Source organism: Mus pahari, chromosome 3 (assembly GCF_900095145.1).
Source record: "Mus pahari chromosome 3, PAHARI_EIJ_v1.1, whole genome shotgun sequence".
Lineage (NCBI taxonomy): Eukaryota > Metazoa > Chordata > Mammalia > Rodentia > Muridae > Mus > Mus pahari.
Window position 1 is genome coordinate 46,823,064 of NC_034592.1, and position 19,432 is coordinate 46,842,495.

Genomic DNA, 19,432 nt, shown 5'->3' on the forward strand with positions numbered 1-19,432 from the left:
CCTCCCTCCCTCTTCTCTTGTCATTGCAGGTTCTACAGGTTTCTTGAATTTGAATTTACATCAACTATTAGCATCTTGGAGTTCTCTGAAAACTAGCTTCTAAATTTTACAAGAACCTGCCCAGTTTCAACCTCTGCACCGCTGCTTCATTCTTCCCAGAATACCTTCTAGGCCAGCATATGCAGCGTTCAAGGTTGGGGGAAGCAGTGACTTGCCTTTTGGAATCTGGCACACCCACTCAAGTTTTGCATCACAAGCAAAAGGTTTCCAGTAAGCATAGTCCTTGTCCTCATAGAGATGCCATACTCTTCGCCAAGGTACGTCAAGGACCTAAGGGGTGAAAAGGATGATGGGATATTCTGAAACGGTTACATTCCTTTCCAAACGCTGGAAGCCATGGCTTCCTCCTCTTCTTTAGTTCCAACACCTACCATATTTATGAAGGAAGGGAACATTGAACAGTAACTTAACAGCTCGGGCAACAGGTTTCCAAGTGACAAAGGAAACAGGTTGAATTTATGTCCAAAATACTTATTGTTGTCCTCTTTTTGCTGACATGACACTTTCTATTTTGCCACTTTCTATTTTGCATTTTTCCCATTTCTTTTTACAACGAAACCTTTTCCTTGTGTGCATTCATTGTACTCCATGTTCTAGAAGGACAGTTATATGTGTAACATATAAACATCATATGCTGAGCATCCTGCATATGGGAGAGACTAAAGTAGTACCCAAGCCAGACTATAACAGAGCAGACCAGAAAGTGACAGAGACTCCTGGACCCAGCAGTGCAGGCTCCGGCTTTGGTGTTGCCGTTCTACTTTGATCAGGATGGGAAAGGAATGGTGAAGGCATGAGCCGGGAGGAGCCGCCATCACTATTATGATTCTTTCCCTCTTAAGGCCAAATTTATGAGTATTGTGGTGAGAGAGGCATGAATCTCTGGACAGGAGACCAGGGCCCTAGTTGGCACCTCTTCTATTGATTTATTTTTATTTTTGATAGGTTTAAAATCTCTCAATACGTGGAGGTCTATGTACCTTTCAAGTCCAGGTCATTGCATCGGTGTTCTAGAAAATTCTGAACAGCACATTAACTTCTCTGAGGCTTGTATGTGTGCTGAGTTGTAAATCCTATGCAGTAACAGCTGCCCACAAGAAGAGTTCCTCTGAAGGCAGTCATCTTTCTGGTTCCACTTGCATCCACCGTGCGTTCCTGACCCTTTCTTGGGTTATGACGTGAAGGTGCTACACACATATTTCTTCATCCCTTGCTTTCTTTTACTTTCTATGATTTCCTCAAACCTACTTCGTGGCCTTTTGCTTTTTTTTTTTAAGCATTCATTTTCCCCCTTTCAGCCCTGTTCTCCAGATTTCAACTTACTGTAGAGCATGTCTTATACCTATGCTGCATTTGAACTAGTTAACCACAATGTATCGTACTCTTTGAAAAACATTGCTTCTTCTGCCTCTTTCCTTGCTTCCTTCTTTCCTTCCTTTCTTCCTTCTTTCTTTCTTTTTCTGAAACAGGGTTTCTCTGGGTTACAGTCCTGGCTGTCCTGGAACTCAATTTGTAGATAGACCAGGCTGGCCTCAAACTCAACAGAGATCTGCCTGCCTCTGCCTCCTGAGTGCTGGGATTCAGGGTGTTCACTATGGCACCCAGCTTTCTGCCTGTTTCTATGAATAACTTGCCAGCAAAATAGGGGGCAGAGGAAGCCCCGAGGGAGTGAAGTCCTGAGGGATTGTGTGCTGTTGACTCAGCAGTTGCGAATCCCAAAGCCATCACCAGGGGATATCAATGTAGATGTTGACTGTGCAGAAAATGTCTATCATAGTTTTTTTCTTTGGAAATTTACAGCCCGAGGATTGCTCGCCTAGAGACCGCTTCTACTGGATTAGCTGAGCCTGTCTCCTGTTCAGCCGTGTGCAAAAACCCAGCCTCTCAGGTCAAGTCTATATAATAAACAATGTAAACTTCAGAGGTCCCGTGGTTTCTCTAGCAGACACTCCAGTCCTCCAGCTCCCAGCCTGTATGTGTGTCTGCATGTATGTGTGTCTGCCTTTTCTTCATTCCTTCACCACCCTGGCCAGGTCCAGCCCTGGAGATAGATGTGTTAGGATGTGGTAAAATAGCACAGGGGTAAAATGTCATGGACCTGAACATGTGTGGGTTTAAGTTTGACTTCTGACACATTTAAGCTGGAATTTTGTTCTCAACTTGATGGTTATGGTAACTGCACCTACTTCACAAGATTGTGTATATTTAAGTGCCTACCCCAGTGCCTGGCACATAAGGGACCTATAACTAATCGATAATACCATTGTAAGACCACTACGTTTTCATTCTTACAGTAAGCCCTCATTGTCTATGCCTTCTCGTTCACCTATTGGAACCTTTAGCCAATGGTATCAGAGCTTATTGAACTATCTCTTGCTATGCTGGAGTCTTGTGAAGAGCCCTACCACCGATACCTTCCACCGTCTTGATGAGCCTCCCAGACACATCACTTACAAAATGGATAAACAAATGGATTCTGTAAGCCATGCCTCATGTGTTTGTGATAATTCCCAGTCCTAGCTGCTGTGTCTTGGAAATGTCTCTCAAAATAAATCTTCCTCACATTCTTGGCTCACAGTCACCATCTTGGCTCATCTTATCCTTTCTCAGTTTTAAAAACATCCTTGTTGCCTATCGAAAATAAACCAAAGCAAACCATCCTAACAAAAACTCCCGCAGGAGTCCAAGCACTTTAATTTGACAGCAGCCTGATTTTAAACACTGTTGTTTTTTTTAATTAATTTGAGTATATGCATATGAGGGTCCTACTTGAATATATGTTTCTGCACCACCGGAGTGCCTGGTGCCCGTGGAGATCAGAAGAGGACAACAGATCTCCTGTACTGGAGTGATGAGACATCAGGAGAAAACCCAGGTCCGCAGCCACTGGAAGAGCAGCCAGCACTCTAAGCCACTCCGCCATCTCCCCATCCTTTAAGGACTGTCTGTAGTGTAATTCCAAATAAAACTGGAGACATCCTGTTCTTCTCACTGTCGATCAAACCTCCACTTTGTATTCTTGCTACTACTGCCCGTTAGAAAGCCTTGTCCTGTTGTCCCTGCGCAAACTCATCCTTAAAGACCAAGGCCAAATCCCACCTCTTTCTGGGCAGACCTAAGCGATCGCTTCCCCTCTCGACTTCTCTTTGCTATCTTCCGCCCACTCTTGAGGCACCTTACTCTAGAATGACGATAAAGCTGTGGTTTTTAATATAAATGTGGAGAGCTTTCAGTGCCCCGTATAGCAACTTGCTGCTTATAGAAATTTGGCAAGTCCTTGTCACTGGGCTCTGGAGGAAGACGTAGGATCAGATAAGAATATTCACATTTGGGCTAATGCAAGGATCAAGGTGGACACAGCCAAGGAACGTGTGACTTCCCTTTTGTCTTGGCAATCCTGGTAAGCCCCCAGACCCAGTGACTCTGGGACTTTTGCTTCCTGCTTTGTTTGATTACGAGCTGGTGTGTGATCTCTTTGTTCTTTGCCTTGTCTTTGATCTAAGGACTGACCCTATTCTCTGCTAGTACCTAGAATGGCATAAAAGCTGGCTGGGAAAATATGAAGCTGCTTCAACCTCAGCACTGGCTGGAGTCATGTTTTAATGTTTGTCTAATTGTCTTTTTCTCTTCAATCCTCACTCCTGCGCTCGAGACCCTGTTGACTGACTGAGCTGGCTTGGTCATATCAATTTTATTTTCTTAAATTAAGTGTAAGTCAGACGGTTTGCGTTTGCTTTCCACCGTTCCTGTCATCACGCTCCCTGGACAGAAGGTATTCTAGGGACGTTTTGCCTGAGTTTACGTGATGCCAGATTTGGGCGCAGTGAGAGGGTTGAGCTCAAGGTTTCACGGAGGTTAAGCATGAACGCTGTCTCTGAGCCCTGATGTCGGTCCTCGGATTTGATTTTTAATACTGGTTTTAGAGTTGGTACTAACCTTGATAGCAGCACAGTCTCTGATGTCAAAATCCTGTTGAAACTCCGGCTCCATCATCACAGCAGACACCTGAGAAGGTAAGTCAGCCTTGAGAGCGTGGGCTGACACAATATTTGCAACTTCCATACAGTTTAGGCAGCTTCAATATAATATACATATGTATGTATATATATATATATATATTTAATAATATGAAAACATTTCATATTTTATGAATGATCTGGATGCCAAGTCATGAGAGGGCTCAGGGACTGCAGAAGTGCCCCTAGTTTTCCACTAAGCCACAGTCTCAGAAGTGGGGTGGGTGGGGCATTAAATCACCCCCAGGGCCAGAATCAATAGCTCAAAGAGCCTTTTTAAGTCTTTTGAGGTGGGGTATATAAAACTCCCCTGGCTGGTTGATATTCACGGGAGGCCTCTCTTGAAAGGAGAGAAAGGAGAAGGGTTAGATGGGGGGGGGGGTGTAAGGGAGAAGGACTGGGAGGAGAGCAGGGGGAGGAAGCTGTGATCAAGATGTAAAGTAAATAAATAACTCGATTAAAAAAAAGAAAAAAAAGAAAATCTGTAAGAATAGCTAAGAAATTCTTATCCCTAGGATACTGAATGTATCCCTATTTTTTCCTGTAAGAGTTTTGATACCAAGGGATATTTCAAAATGCCAGCTTGGCAATATATAAAAGTCCAGTAAGTAATCTCTCTCTCTCTCTCTCTCTCTCTCTCTCTCTCTCTCTCTCTCACACACACACACACACACACACACACACACACACAGTGTCACGTAAAACCTCTCTTTAGATAAGATAAACAGTCAACAGTCAAGTATTCAAGGTTCAACCATTACATTTTAGGTTCAACTATTATGGATAATACAGATATTTTTTCACTATATAATTAATGCTTTTAGATGATAAAAATAGGTATTTTCCACTATTAATTGATAATAGAATAAACACAAAGTAGCACAAATGAAAGCTTTGGAAAATAATTTGTACTCTCCAAAGATTGCCACGGTTTTAAACTCTATATAGAGACACTAAATATACACATTTTTAAAAAGTGACAGTAAGTGGAGTACATGAGATGGCTCAGTGGGTGAAGGTGCTTGTGGCCAAAGCTGATAAGCTGAGTTCAAGTCCCCAAATCAGCATGGCAGAAGGAAAGAACTGACTCGGGAAAGTTGTCCACTGGCCTCCACTGCTCTGCCCCAAGGCACACACACACACATACACACACATACTAAAAAAAAGTGAAAAGAAAGAAAGATGAATACTTTGTGTCTTCCTTCCCACATCCTGTAAGTAAATCTGTTTTCATTTCAAAACATGTGTAAACACATGTGTAAACATGTGTGTAAACATGTGTGTAAATAATTTTAAGGCTGCTAGGGTTTGTAGATGGGTATTTGCCTTTTTAATTGAGGTAAAACTGCTAATGTCCTTACGATGTTTTAAAGAGTACACACTTCAAGCTACCGAATCTAGTTAGTTAGCATATGTATTTCTTCTGACAGTTACCACAACGTGGTGAGAACAACATGCAGTTGTTATCTATGGTCCCATATGGCACATCGACAGATCTCTTGAACTTATTGATTATCTAAATAAAATTCTGTATCTTTTGACAAACCTCCCGCCTCCTCGATCTGTTCTAGTATCACGTCCCAGCATGCTAGTATCATGTGCTGTAGCTTTCTCAGGTAGAATGATATACTTCGGTGGAACTACATCCCCAGACTGTGGCTAACCAGGGTCTTCCATAGTTCCATACAAATTTTAGATGTGGATGTTTTATTTAACAATGAATTTACTTGATTTTGAAGGAAACACTCCTCCCATGTTTTGTTTTGTTTTGTTTTTCCCCAGCATGAAAGTTGTAACTTACTGGTGTCCGGTCACTCCACTGCCAGGACCCTTGTAAATCAGGGCTTCTTTTATTCAGACCAATCCACAACCAACGCTGCCCACTATGTTAAAAATAAAAACAAAAAACAAAAAAAAAGGAGGCAGAATTAGAGGTTTAGGACAATACCTGGTAAACATATTTAGTACTTATATGTTTTAAAGTGACTGAGTCACCTATGTGTATTCAGGAGTTTGATGCCAACAGAAAAGACAGCCTTAAGCTACACAGAGAAAGAAACAATATCAACATCAAGCTCTCAGCCCAGAGCAGCCATAGATAAGGTACCACATGCTTTTTATTTCATGTATGTATGTATGTATGTATTCATCCTGATTGCAATGCCCTTTCTCCTCTCCTGCGAGCCCCACCCTTACAAATCCCTCCCCACAAGGTATCATATGTTTAAAACTAAATTTTAAGTTGTCTTCTGTGTATGAAAGGCAAAAAAAAACCAAAGCCCAAAACAAACCAAACAAAAAACCCCAAAACAACCAAACCAAAAAAAAAAAAAAACCCAAAACTATTCTGCTTTGGATTTTTAAATAGAAACTATGATCATTCTAAGTTCTTACTGCAATGTTTCATATCAGGCAATATTTTCAGATAGAGTCAGTGGCAATAATGGCTGTCTGCCTCCATCTTCTTTTCCTAGACTTGGAATTACAGATGTTGTGAGCCATGATGTGGGTGTTGGAAATCGAAGCCTGGTTTTCTGTAAGAATGACAAGTGCTCTAAACCGGGAGTCACCACTCCAGCTGCTTGTCTTGTTTTTGAGGTGGGGTGGGGTGGGGGTCATGTGACTGACGATGGCCCTCAGCTCCCTGTGTGCTGTCAAGAGTGACCCTGCATTCCTCATCCTCTTGTCACCATCTCCTGAGTGTTGGGATTAGAGGCATGAAGACACCATGTCTCATGTGAGGCTGGCACTTGGATTCTGGGCTTTGTGAGGGAACTTGATGAGGTGACCTACATCCCCAGACCAACAATGGCATTTTAAAAACAGTGTCTAGGGGTTACTAGTATAGCTCAAAGATGGAGCACTTTAATGGAGCCTATAATGTTCATGGTCCTAGGTTCCATCACTCACACACACACACACACACACACACACACACACACACACACACACACACTTTATAGCACTATCAAATGTCTCTTCTTTATGATGCAAAATAAGCTTTTTGGTTCAAATTTTATTAAAGAAAAATTTAAAATACTTTAATTCCCATTGTCCAGTAATTTTAAAGTGAGCAAGTAGTCATTTTTAAAAATCTAAATGGAAAACAATTAAATATAATGGTATTATATTTAATAAAATATTAGCTCTCTATGTCTGTGTAGTAGCGCTGAGCTGGGTACAGGGACGCCTCAGGGAAGTGTGAGATCAGATGCCTCCTGTCAGACGGAAGATGTCCCAGCCAAGGAGACACGGTACCTATGAGCCCACGGGCGTTACCAAATGAAGTGTATAAAGTCTAAACATCATCAAACTCTAGCACATAGAGAGGTCACAAAGGACTGCAGCGTACAAACACTTCCTGAGGTCGGAGGAAAGAGTCTTCAAAGGATGGCTAATATTTCTTTGGAGCAAGAAATCCAAGCACTTACCGTGTTTCAGGGGAATGCAGCGAAATGCCTCACAGATAGATATATACAAACACTGAAGGCAGGAACACACATGTAAGTGACACCTTTCCCTCTATTGGGAACACATATATGACAAGAGATCCAATTGCAAAACTTTCCTCTGTCTTCAATTTCAACCAAAAAAAAACCGTCCTTAAAATCTAGACGTCTCAGGCTTAATTAAGTAGCCAAATTCTATTCCTTTAACTTAACTTTGTGTTGGGACATAGAATCAGTGGTATAAGCACAGTACACATATACATGCATACATAACATATACATGACTATACTATAAACATACCATACATATATGTATATATGCATATATACATATAGACACATATACATAATATATACATAAATATAATATGAATATATATTTCAGAGAAGGTAGGGCCCAAATGCAAAAATAATCAGAACTGTTTAGCTTTGTAGAATATACAAAATATATAGAATGCACAGCTATAAAGTTACTGAGAAGTATAAGCCTGAATATTTTTATGAATTTTTTTTTTAGTGACCTAAAGTACCAACCTAACTTTATAGCACCTTCTTACTTCTTAATTAAATAACTGCAGCTGGCCATGGTCGCACACACCTGTAGCCTTAGTGCTTCGGTGCAGAAGCGGAAGGCTGACTAGTGTGAAGCCAGTTTGGGTTAGATAGCCTGTTCCAACTCAGCCTGAGCTACACAGCAGACGACAAGATAAAACATAACAAAACAGCAAAAACCAACAACCAAACCCCACATGCTTTCTTTCCTTTTCTCAACGTCCCCCAATAGTTTAACATCAGTCCGTATTTTCTCATGTTTTCAACTTGTTTAACTTAGAGAATAGGAGAATTATATGACAGCATTTGCTATGCTGTTATATCGGTGGCAAATAATCACTAGTTCGCAGAACAGATGGAATCTAGTGGAGATGATTCAGTCCACTTTAAATTCAGCAGCTATAAGGAATTTCCGATCCTCAGCTGTCTCTCAGCTCTCTCACAGCCTTCCTGCTGTACCACAAGTCCCCACACCGCGGGGTCTAGACAGTGACCACACACAGGTCACCCTGGCTAAGGCAGCAGGGCTAGGTTTTCTTCCTCAAACTCATATGACAATGTAACTATTTCTTCCAAGTCTTTGCTTATTATATACTTTGGCCTGGGAAATTCCCTAATATAACCTTTAGAGTGTTTATCTTACTTAGTAACAGTTTGTTACTCATTTAGGAAGAAAGACCAAAGCTTACTTGTTGCTTAGATTCAAACAGCTACCCAACAGCCCGAGGCTTTCTCGCAGTCTCTGCCCATCCTTCCAGGGCCCCTGGGTCCAGCAGCTTCCCATCCTCCAACTGACAAACTTCTCCACTTTAAAGTTTATTTCTGAGTCCTTTGCTGAAGACCAGAAGGCGGTTTCTTACAGGAGGAGTTTGCTCAGTTGTCCAAAGTATCTCTAACCATCACCACTCTCAGAGAACGAACCCCACTTCAATCCTGAATTCAGTTTTCAGCTTCATTTGAAGGACTTCCCTAGAGCGTCATAAATACAGAGAGCAGCAGGTACTCATGGTGTGTGTGTGTGTATGTGTGTATGTTTGTGTGTGTGTATGTGTGTGTGTGTGTATACATGCTTGGGGGGAGGGGAGTTAGAGAAGAAAGTAATTTCTGAATTTCAACTTGTTTAGAGTTTTACCTTCCTTAGCTGTTGCCAGATAAAGGAAAAATAAATAAGCTGGACACTACATTGTTCACTGCATACTGCTATTTCTTTCTTTTCTTCTTCTTCTTCTTTTTTTTTTTAGAAAGCAGGAGAGAGAAAAACTGGGGAATCAGATCAAAATGAAACATTCCCATTTTCTTTCTAAACTGTTTCTACTCCACACGCTAAGCATATAGTTCTAAGGCTATTTGGGGACGCTGCATAAAGGGGCTAGCAAGTGTAAATGTGTTAAAGTTCTGACTCTCAATCCAATTTCCCGCAGCATTTGGTTGCTAAGGAAAACAGTATCTGACCCACAGCCCCCAATAAATACTATTTGATGGGGGCTCTTCGTCTGCAAAGCCTAGATTTATATCTAAAGCCATTTATGCCTCTGCACAGGAGGGAACACACACAACAGCAATGGCTGCAAACAAGGCTTTCTTCTCTAAGCCCAGGGCTATTTAGGCGCCACAATGGTTTCCCATTGGGATGCTGTCAAGAGTCGCAATGGTCTAAGAGCCTTAATGAGTTGGCGTATCATGAATCTCTCTCTCTCTCTCTCTCTCTCTCTCTCTCTCTCTCTCTCTCTCTCTCTCTCTCAGTCATCAGTCTTAACTCCGTGGCAAGTGATACAGATTTGGGGTGGGGTGACCTTCCCTTGCTGGGAAGGTCAATTCCAGTAATAAAAGCTAACACATTCAAGGAGCGAACTTCACAATCATTTTCTAGGGTAAATGACCCGGCTTCCTTCCTTTCCTTTAAACTGTTGTGGCCATCTTGGTTTTAAAGCATGTGCTTTTTCAAAACAAGGTCCAAGCAAGTCACCGCTTTATAATGAAGCTCTTATTAAGCAGATAGCACAGCCTGCTTAATATGGCCTTTGCCGGCCTGCTGGCACAAGTGCACAGATGAACTATGGTCCTTCAGGTGATGGTGTTAGGTTGTCTTCTTGTTTTGTTTTGTTTGTTTGTTTGTTTGTTTTGCTCTACACATTCATCTTTTCCAACTTCAATATGCATTACTTTTGTAGACAGAAAAACATTTTAATTGGTGTATTTTTTAAGACACTTTTATGAAAATGTGTATATAAATGGAAGAAACTGGAGAGGATTTCCACAAAAATGTTGTCTTATATAAGATATATTTGAAATGATTTTCATTTTCTTCATTTCTTTATATACTTTCTAAGTTTTCCATATGAACTCATATCAGTTTTTAAGGAGGGTGTTCAAGAGTGCTAAAAAGGAAACAAATCAATAAAAGTAGCCCCTTTTACACAGGTTTGTCTCCCTGTATGATCCCCTCTGCTCATAGATGTTCTGAATGGCTCTTTCTACCATGTAAGATTATGATATTTTTTCTATTAATTGATCCCCTCAAATATCTGCAGATGGATTACTCAGCATGTATCCATGGCTTCCTGTTCCAAGGAGATAGTAACTGAGAGTTTGTTCTGTAAATATTTTCTAAGAATGCTTCACCTAGAGAGTGTGATGGTGTGATAGTGTGTATGTGTCTGTTTCTGTATGCGTGTATGCGTGTGCACACGCTTGTGTACAGGAGCTTGAGTGTGTTTGAAGTTTGTGATCTTATTAGGTTGCCTTGTTCAAAATCCAAACTTCAGGTAAGATTGGCAGTGTATTTAAGGGGCCATATTCCGGAGGCAGCTACCATAAGGACCTCTCCCAAGCTACGCGATACCAAAGCTTTGTTTGTTTTTTCTGCTCAATGTCATAAACCGGTTGATCAGTAAAATTTAGAAGTTTGATAATCAGTATGATCTCAGAAATGGGTTTTAGATAACCAATGAGGTCATCCTGAGCTACATGAGACTTATGTCTCAAAAGAAAAATGAGGGGGCTGGGCATAGTTTAATGGTAGAATGCTTGCCTAGTGCTCATGAAAATCAGGGTTCAATCCTTAAACTCCCTATGTAGCAACTCTGAGTTCCTGATTCTCTTGCTGCCATACCCCTAATGCTAGAATCAATTGCAGGAGTATGTAGTCATGCCCACACACATTTGTATAGTGGCTATGATAAAGCAAACCTGTAAAAAAAAAAAACCCAAACTTCTAATGAAATATTTTAGATCTTGCTTGCTAGATATAATACCCATTGATTATTTCTATGTATTTTACAGACTAGTTCCCAACATGAACAGCATATTTTTACAGCTTTTATAATCTTCTTTTTTCTTCACTGAAGACAATATGTTTACACATAATAACATTTCCTATCTTAATATATATTAAATTATAAAATAGCTCAACAACAGTAACAGTAATAGATAGTCTTACCCATTTCTGCCTTTTATGAGAAAGCATTGTAAAGTGCTCTATCATTAATCATGACAGATACTGTCTTAAGTGTTATATTTATAATGTAATACAAATTTGTATATCAATTAAACATATCAAATATATGGTATATTTATATGTTAAGTCAGAAGTGGATAAGGCGTTCTTCTAGGTGCAGTTTCAGTGCCTATTATAATTGGATCACACAATATCTAGCTTGTGGCTGTTAATTCCTTTGCTATTTGAGTTAACAAAGGACAACCCCTGCACAGCACAGATAGCACAGGCAAGTAAAATGTATCAAAATGTAATAAGCCAGGGGAGTAGCAACTGAGTGACACCACGTGGGTGAGCCCCTTACACTCTATACACAAAACATCACCACCCCATTTAACTTTTAAAGAGAAGGACTCTACTGAAACGCACCGCTTTAAAACATTCTGGGTTTCCATGCACACAGAATGGCGACACCATAATCTCAGGCCTGGACGAGCACTAATGGCCAAATTTGTTTAATGCATTTTCTAGCAAAACAGAATCGGATTTCATTATTGAACCAATCTGTAGACTTGGACTTAATTAAAACTGATAATGTACAAATTGGGCCTTTGCCAGCTTGTTTTATGCTAGATTAATCTTTTGTTATTTCATTTCTTATAATTCTCTACATGAACATCACACAAGCTTCCCTCCCCTCATACATCTGATCTATAGGCACACACTTTTAAAATCTACTGCATGTTAACTGTCTCTAAAATATGGTTTCCAGAGAAAATGAATAATTTATGATATTTTCATATTTCCACAACTACTTTATGTTTCTACATTCAAGGTTTTTATTTAGAAAGAGTGTTTAGAAACCTGTTATTTTAAAAGTATTCCTCTTTTTTTGTTTTTTGTTTTGTTTTGTTTTGTTTTTGTTTTTTGAGACAGGGTTTCTCTGTATAGCCCTGGCTGTCCTGGAACTTACTTTATAGACCAGGCTGGCCTTGAACTCAGAAATCCGCCTGCCTCTGCCTCCCGAGTGCTGGGATTAAAGGCATGCGCCACCATGCCTGGCTAAAGTATTCCTCTTATGTGTGTGTGTATGTATGTACATGTGTGCGTCTTATGTATATGTGTACACACATATGTGTGTATGCATGCGTGCAAGTGTGTGTGTGTGCATGTGTGTGTACATCAAAGGACAACTTTCAAGGCTCAGTTCTCTCCTTTGAGTCTCAAGACAGTGTTTCTTTTGTTCTTTGCACATTGCACATTCTGGACTGGGCAGCTATTTCTTCTGTTTCCACCTCCCATCTCACCACAGGAGATCTGTGGATGTGAGCCACTGCATCTGGCTTTTAGAAATGGCTTCTGAGGTCATTGGGCATGCATGACAAGTGCTTTCACCTGCTGAGCCATCTCCAGAGCCCCTAAAACCTTCTTTTATTGTGTTTTTCTCTTTTTAACATTTAGGATAGTTTTGTTCAGTTCTTATTATGACATACATTGACTACCAAGTCTTGGGGTTATACTATATTCCTGTTTTGAATTCTTTTTATAATAAATTACTTATTTTTGTGTGTTCTTGACTTTTTAGATTCACACCCAAGCTCGTGTATGTCTTTGGTATGCTTTTCAAAGGATGTAATACACAGTTTAGATCCGTCTCTCCAAAAATGAAGTTAACTGGGAACTAAACACATTGCAAGCATCTCCCACCTTAATATGCTTTAGATACCGATCTTCACACATCTTTTATAGTTAATGATGTGCAAAAGAACAAGGCTGGTTAGATTCTTCTCATTTTTCTAGTAAACTTTTATTCCGAGGGGGAAGGGCTTTTGTTGGATTCACAATCACAGAGAAAATATTCACTAGAATATGTCCATGTGGTTTTTTTTTTTTTTTAAAAAAAGCCATTTATCCTAGTACACCTTGATTAAACAAAAAAACACCTTTTAGTGTTCAGAAAAGTGAAGAAAAAGTAATTTTGTGCTGTTGAAGCCCAGAATCCCTGTGACAATTTGGAAAGTGTCAGCTGACCTATATTTCTCTATGATATCCTGAGAGTCATCAGGGAAATCAGGTCAGAAAAGCCTTCCACACTGACGTTACAACCCCAACGACTGTAGCCACTTTGATGGCTTCCTTTCTTACTGTCCTCACGCCATGTGGCTTCCAGGGGGGCCGGTGTGGTAGTTTTCCAACTAGTCACCCCGAGAGTACTTTCAGACTCGTTCTTTGCTAATTTTGCATTCCTGGGGATAGAACATCAAACCTCACAGATGGTAGGTGAGCATGGCACCACTGATCCACACCCTGGCTCTGTCTGTGCAATTACACACGCATCATGTGTGTTTACAGGAGTATAGGTGGTTTATAACAACTAGCCTTTTCGCAACTGAAATCATTTGGAGACTAACCTGGTTTGATTCTCGCCCCCCTTAGGATCAGAAGTCTTCCCTGATTAGCAAGCCATTCCATTTTCATCTCCATTCCCACTTCCTGTGGTTCTTCGCTCCTCAGCGGCCTACAGGGTCCTCATAACTACATGGTTTCTGTTTTGTGGCCTCTGGCTCCTTTCTCCTCTCTTACCTTTCAATACACCGTGTACCTTCTAAGAATCAGCCTCCTTCGTGGCATTTGCCCTGATTACACCAGAGACACTCCTTCCCCTTCTGGCTTCTCCTCAGGCTCTCCTTGTCTTTGCCCTACACCTTTGCCATACTTTTCTTAACCCAGCTGTTGGTATGTGCTACACACAGGGCCAGGACGATGCCTCAGTTGGCTTTGAATTCCTGTGGTATCTGGAAGTAAGGTACTTGATGCTGCTTGACTGTGAAGCATGGAATGGCTCTTTAGATGCTAAATCACAACAACTTGAATACCAAGATGACATTAGGCTTAGGGCAAAAACACTTACTCTAGAAACATTACCTGAACTGGTCCTTTAACAAATGAACGAAGTCCTTAATTTCCTCTCTACGGCTGAAGCTGGGTAGGTGCGCTCCGAGGGCTTGGCAGAACCTTTCGGCTTCTTCCCAGTTCCTCTTTCTTACGATTCTTTCTATATGGAACACCTTAACAAAAAAACAGAATATTGTTCTTCTGGAATAATCATAAAATATTCATAGATTTATCAAATGTGTGGGTCCCTGACAGGAATTCCTTCAGGGGAAATGGAAGCATAACGAAATGTACACACAGCAAAGAAGATAAGCCCCGCCCAGAGTGAACCAGAGGCCCCCACAGTGGCGGCCGCATCACCAGGTGAGTAACCTTCTCTAGCCAGGCTGGAGAACCGCTCCAGCAAGCGCCTGCATACCTAGGACCTTGGAGAGAAAGTGCCCCAAGGGTCAAGGCTGAAAGAGCACCCAGGAACCTTCTGGAAGTAGTCCTCTGCAAAGAACTGTGCCAACAGTGTAATTCTGAGCATCAAGCACGAAGCCCGCAGAAGAACAGGGCTCGCCTTCTGATCAGGGTGTGAGCTATGTATACGGGTGTGAGAACATTGACAGACGGTGCCAAATCAAAACCTGGCCCTTTGGACTGTTTCTTTGATTTCTGACGATTAACTCTACCCCGAAAGAGCCTAGCTATCTCAAAGAAGAAAGGGGAGTGGGGGAGCAGGCAGACGAGACAAAACGCCGCTGTCAGATCACTGGTCCTGACTCTTCAGTTCCCTGTCACGTATTCACATCCACTCTAGCCATGACTCCTGGTGGGAGGAACACGCTTCTCCCCACCTTCACACGGGACCTGGCCATGGTGTAGAATGCTGAAGCTAGAGGCCTGAAGTGCGTCAACTTGGTTGGGCAGCCCTTCTTGGGCTCCAGTAATTTACTATGAGAAAAACCATCTGACGGCTGCCACCCTTTAGCCTGAGCCCTAGAGTGAACGGTCACAGACCACCAGATCACAGCTCAGACAGCTGACCAAAATCTGGAAGAACTCACAGCCCATCCATCAAACCCTAAGTGAGCTGGAGATCTATACATGTGATCGCCTTGGAGTTGGAGAGTGGTATTGAAAGGTCTGTTTGTGGAACTACATCAATGATACAGACCCCAAATTGTTTTGTTTATAATACAATAAGAACTGGCTTTCACTATACAAGAAGAAATTTTAATCCAATAAGAAGAATTAGGGGCTTAGGAGAATCCTACATACAGTGTCAGTATGCTGCAGGTCACCCAACTTCTCAGAGGGAAAGAACCATGGGAGAAAGGTCACTCTGGCTTTAGTCTTGCTTTTGAGGGCAAGACATGGGTAGAGTTGAGTTGTCTGATACCAGAGACCCATGATGCTTTGCTAAGGACACTGTGCTCCCAAACATTGGTGTGAGGTACTGTGTGCTTACAGGGAGGGGCGTAATTTGTACAATGACATGAACAAGGATAGCAGCGGGATGACCGAATGAGACCCCCACATTACCTTATAACAAGAAAGGCTGGAGGGGAAAGTGTGCCAGCCTTCAGGGCAGGGGTCGTCGGGCCTGGGGGCTGCTTCCTCGGGCTCCTGGGGTCCCCTCACTTTCTTGCATATTGAAAGTGCACGGAAGCTTCTGCAATTCTTCACTTCCCACTTGCCAAGAGTCTTTCCAGTAGACATAGCCACGCACCCGCCTGGAGACGCTGGGGTTGGGTCAGAAAGGTTAATTAAACATTAGAACTTTTAAGAGGAGATCAGGTGCGATTAGGGTGGTACAAGGCCACAGACAAAAATGAAAACTTCCAAAGTTTAAACATCTACTCTGTTAGTGCCAAGATGGAGGAGAGAGAGAGAGGGAGGGAGGGAGGGAGAGAGAGAGAGAGAGAGAGAGAGAGAGAGAGAGAGAGAGAGAGAGAGAGGATGCTGAGAATAGCAATGAGGATGGTGAGCATCATACACAAGTGTTCTTCGCCATGGGTCATCATTCTTCAGGGGCCCGCTAAGTAACCCCTACCAGATGGATTCTATCATCAGAAAAGCACGGTGAGGATGAATGTGGGGCCGTGCACTGTGCCACCAGACAGAAAAACTGGGAAGGTTGAGCGGATTCAGAAAGCCCAGCGATTCTCATAATGGAGAACGGCAGGCATTTCAATCTACTCCTGACCAGGTTCCTGTCCTGGAACATGTGACCATGACACATGAGAGGACTGTGGCAATCAGTCACGTAAGGATAGCACCTGAAGCCCTTCCACATGTTAGAGGCATCCCTAACATCTCAGACCAAGCCCATAGAAAGCATCTGCCTCTAGATCCCAGGTCAACCCCAGATGTTTATAAAGTCCTGCCCACGAGGAAGAAAGTGCATGAGTTATTTCACCAAAGATGGTCTGAGGGACCTGTCTTACTGAGCTGCAACACTCCAGGGGAGAGGGTTCTCTCCTGAAGGTCACTGGACCTCGACCTGGCCCAGCCAGCTGTGTGTTCGAGCCAACTGCAGCCATTTCCTGTTTGGTGGCCCCGACCTTGGGACTCAACGCCTGCCCCCCCCAGCAGTCCACCTTGCTCCAGCTTCCCCTCGGAGAGCTGCAACTCTTCGGATGCTCCGGCCTGGCCAGAGCCCCTCAGATCCCCACATATAGTGCCCAGTACGCAGACTGGCAGACTAAGTGACGTCTTCAAGGTTACACTTAACATGAGTTGACCCTAGACTTGAACTCATGCAACCTGTTTTCAGGGCAGTGTGGGAAATCACCATGCTTGAAGATAGCAGCTCGGGATAGCGGCTCAGTGTAGCTTAACAGCTTTGAGAATTTTAAAGCTATTTAGTAAACTTCAAAACTAAATCTTCCCCGGAGTCAGATCCACAGGAAGGGCTGGGGCACTGACTGTAGAAGGAGCTCATGGAAATACACACTTATTCACAACTCGGCTTATGGCCGTCTATATTTTATTTGCTGGTAACACTCAAAGTGAGTTTGTATGATCAGATCTTTTCTAACACAGACCGAATGAAGTGTCCATGCTCACCGTTAGTGAGTGGTGCAGCTAGACCTGAGCCCAGGGATTCACCTGGCAGAAGGTCATGGGCAGGGCCCTTTTCCATCATTATCACGTGGTCTGAGGTGGACAGAAGGGAAAGAGGAACATACATTGCAAAGCAATGAGTACAGCTCCTATCCCATCAAATGAAGAAGCTCTGTGCCATGGCTTGCATGCATATATGGCAGCAAGAGGCACAAGGAATGGAGAACACATGGCACACACACACACACACACACACACACACACACGCATGTGCTGCCCTTTATTCTCTCTTCTGCTTGCTTTTACACAACTTGCTCCAGAGTGACCTGGCTGGCTGAAGCTAGGAGCAAAAAGATCACAATAGCATGTGTTCTGACTACAAACGGGGGGGGGGTGTAACTAGGGGCAATGTTTCATACCCTCTCCAACTTCTACAATGAATGAGATTTTTTTTTTTTTTAAAGATTTATTTATTTATTATATGTAAGTACACTGTAGCTGTCTTTAGACACTTCAGAAGAGGGCGCCAGATCTCGTTACAGATGGTTGTGAGCCACCATGTGGTTGCTGGGATTTGAACTCAGGACCTTTGGAAGAGCAGACAGGTGCTCTTACCTGCTGAGCCATCTCACCAGCCCCCATGAATGAGATCTTTAACGCACATATGCATTACATTTAGGAGGTTACAGGGGACTAGACCCATGGCCTCATGCATACTAGATAAGCTCTCTAACACTGTACCATATCCACAATTCTACCTCCACCTCCACCTCTGCCCCCCTCCCCCAGGAATGGTCTCACTGTGTAGCCCTGGCTCGCCTAAAACTTGCTATGAAGACTAGCTTGCCCTAGAATTCAGAGATCCACCTGCTTCTGCATCCCAAGTGCTGGGAACTAAAGGTGACCACTGCCAAGACTGGCCAGCTTTTATACTGTTGGTGGGATTTTGTTGTGTTTGTTGTTGTTTTATTTTATTTTTTTGAGACAGGTGTTTCTTTGTGTAGCCCTGGTTCTGAAGGCTGGCCTCAACCATAGAGATCCTCCTGCCTCTGCCTCCTAAGTGTAGGGATTGTAGTTTAAGAACTCTGTGTCTTACCTATTAGAATATTTCTAATTTAAGTGACATTTAACCAGGATTAGCAGCTATATCCTACCTTCTCTACCTAAAAAGATAATTTTGTTCTTATTAGTGCTACCCACACTGATGGTCATGATCAGGAGTCACCAAGTTTGTGAAGACACTATTTCAAATATTGTGTTCTACTGGTAAGATAACACAGTCCAGTTTCCATGCTATAGAGAAATCCCATAATGATCCCATGATTATCAACACAAGACAATGTCAGACACCTGAAAAGAAGAAAGTAAAATGACTTATCCGAACAAGCCAATCTACACAGCATGGGCTTGGAAGTCGGGAGATAGGGATTTTACTGATCAATAACCAGGTATATTTTGTTAAATGAATCATTGGAGCCTATATTTTCCCAGTTCTAAAATCGGGTGGAACTTCTACATTAGTTCTTCTGGTTTCCATGGTAAAATATGATCAACATTTGGGTCGGTTTGAAGAAAGATGAACTAACTTTAGAAATAAATGGTAACTCACACTGCCTCCCTAATTTATTCTCACAGAGACTAATACCAACACATGTTTAATCCTGCAGGACGAAGTCAGGAGACAGAGAGATAAAGTGCAAATACTTCATAGGAAATGTTTACATTTTATTTGAGACTTACATTAAAAGAGGGTGGAAAACACCCGTCCTAAAGAAACCAACCAATAAAACAAACCTGACCCTAACACTCATGGTTGCTTCTTAAAAATTAAGCATTATCTTTATTATACAAATGAGAGCTTTCTCGTAGCGCAATTGGTACCACTTTGGTGGCATTCCCCTGTGCCACCTCCTTTAAGTCTCTCAAAGCTAAACTAGAAGGGATGGCACCCCTTCTTCCCTCAGGAAGAATGG

The 19,432-nt window shown here is 42.2% G+C and overlaps 1 protein-coding gene across 1 annotated transcript in view; it reads right to left on the bottom strand.

Moving 5' to 3' along the window:
* Positions 1–19,432, bottom strand: part of LOC110318338 (CD302 antigen) — a 135,231-nt gene that overhangs the window by 85,309 nt on the left and 30,490 nt on the right. The window contains exons 12-16 of the mRNA XM_029536802.1: positions 15,936–16,135; positions 14,439–14,581; positions 5,878–5,959; positions 3,997–4,065; positions 216–330 (exon numbers count right to left, since the gene is read on the bottom strand). Coding sequence (XP_029392662.1) covers positions 216–330; positions 3,997–4,065; positions 5,878–5,959; positions 14,439–14,581; positions 15,936–16,135 — 609 coding nt within the window. The remainder of the gene's footprint in view (positions 1–215; positions 331–3,996; positions 4,066–5,877; positions 5,960–14,438; positions 14,582–15,935; positions 16,136–19,432) is intronic.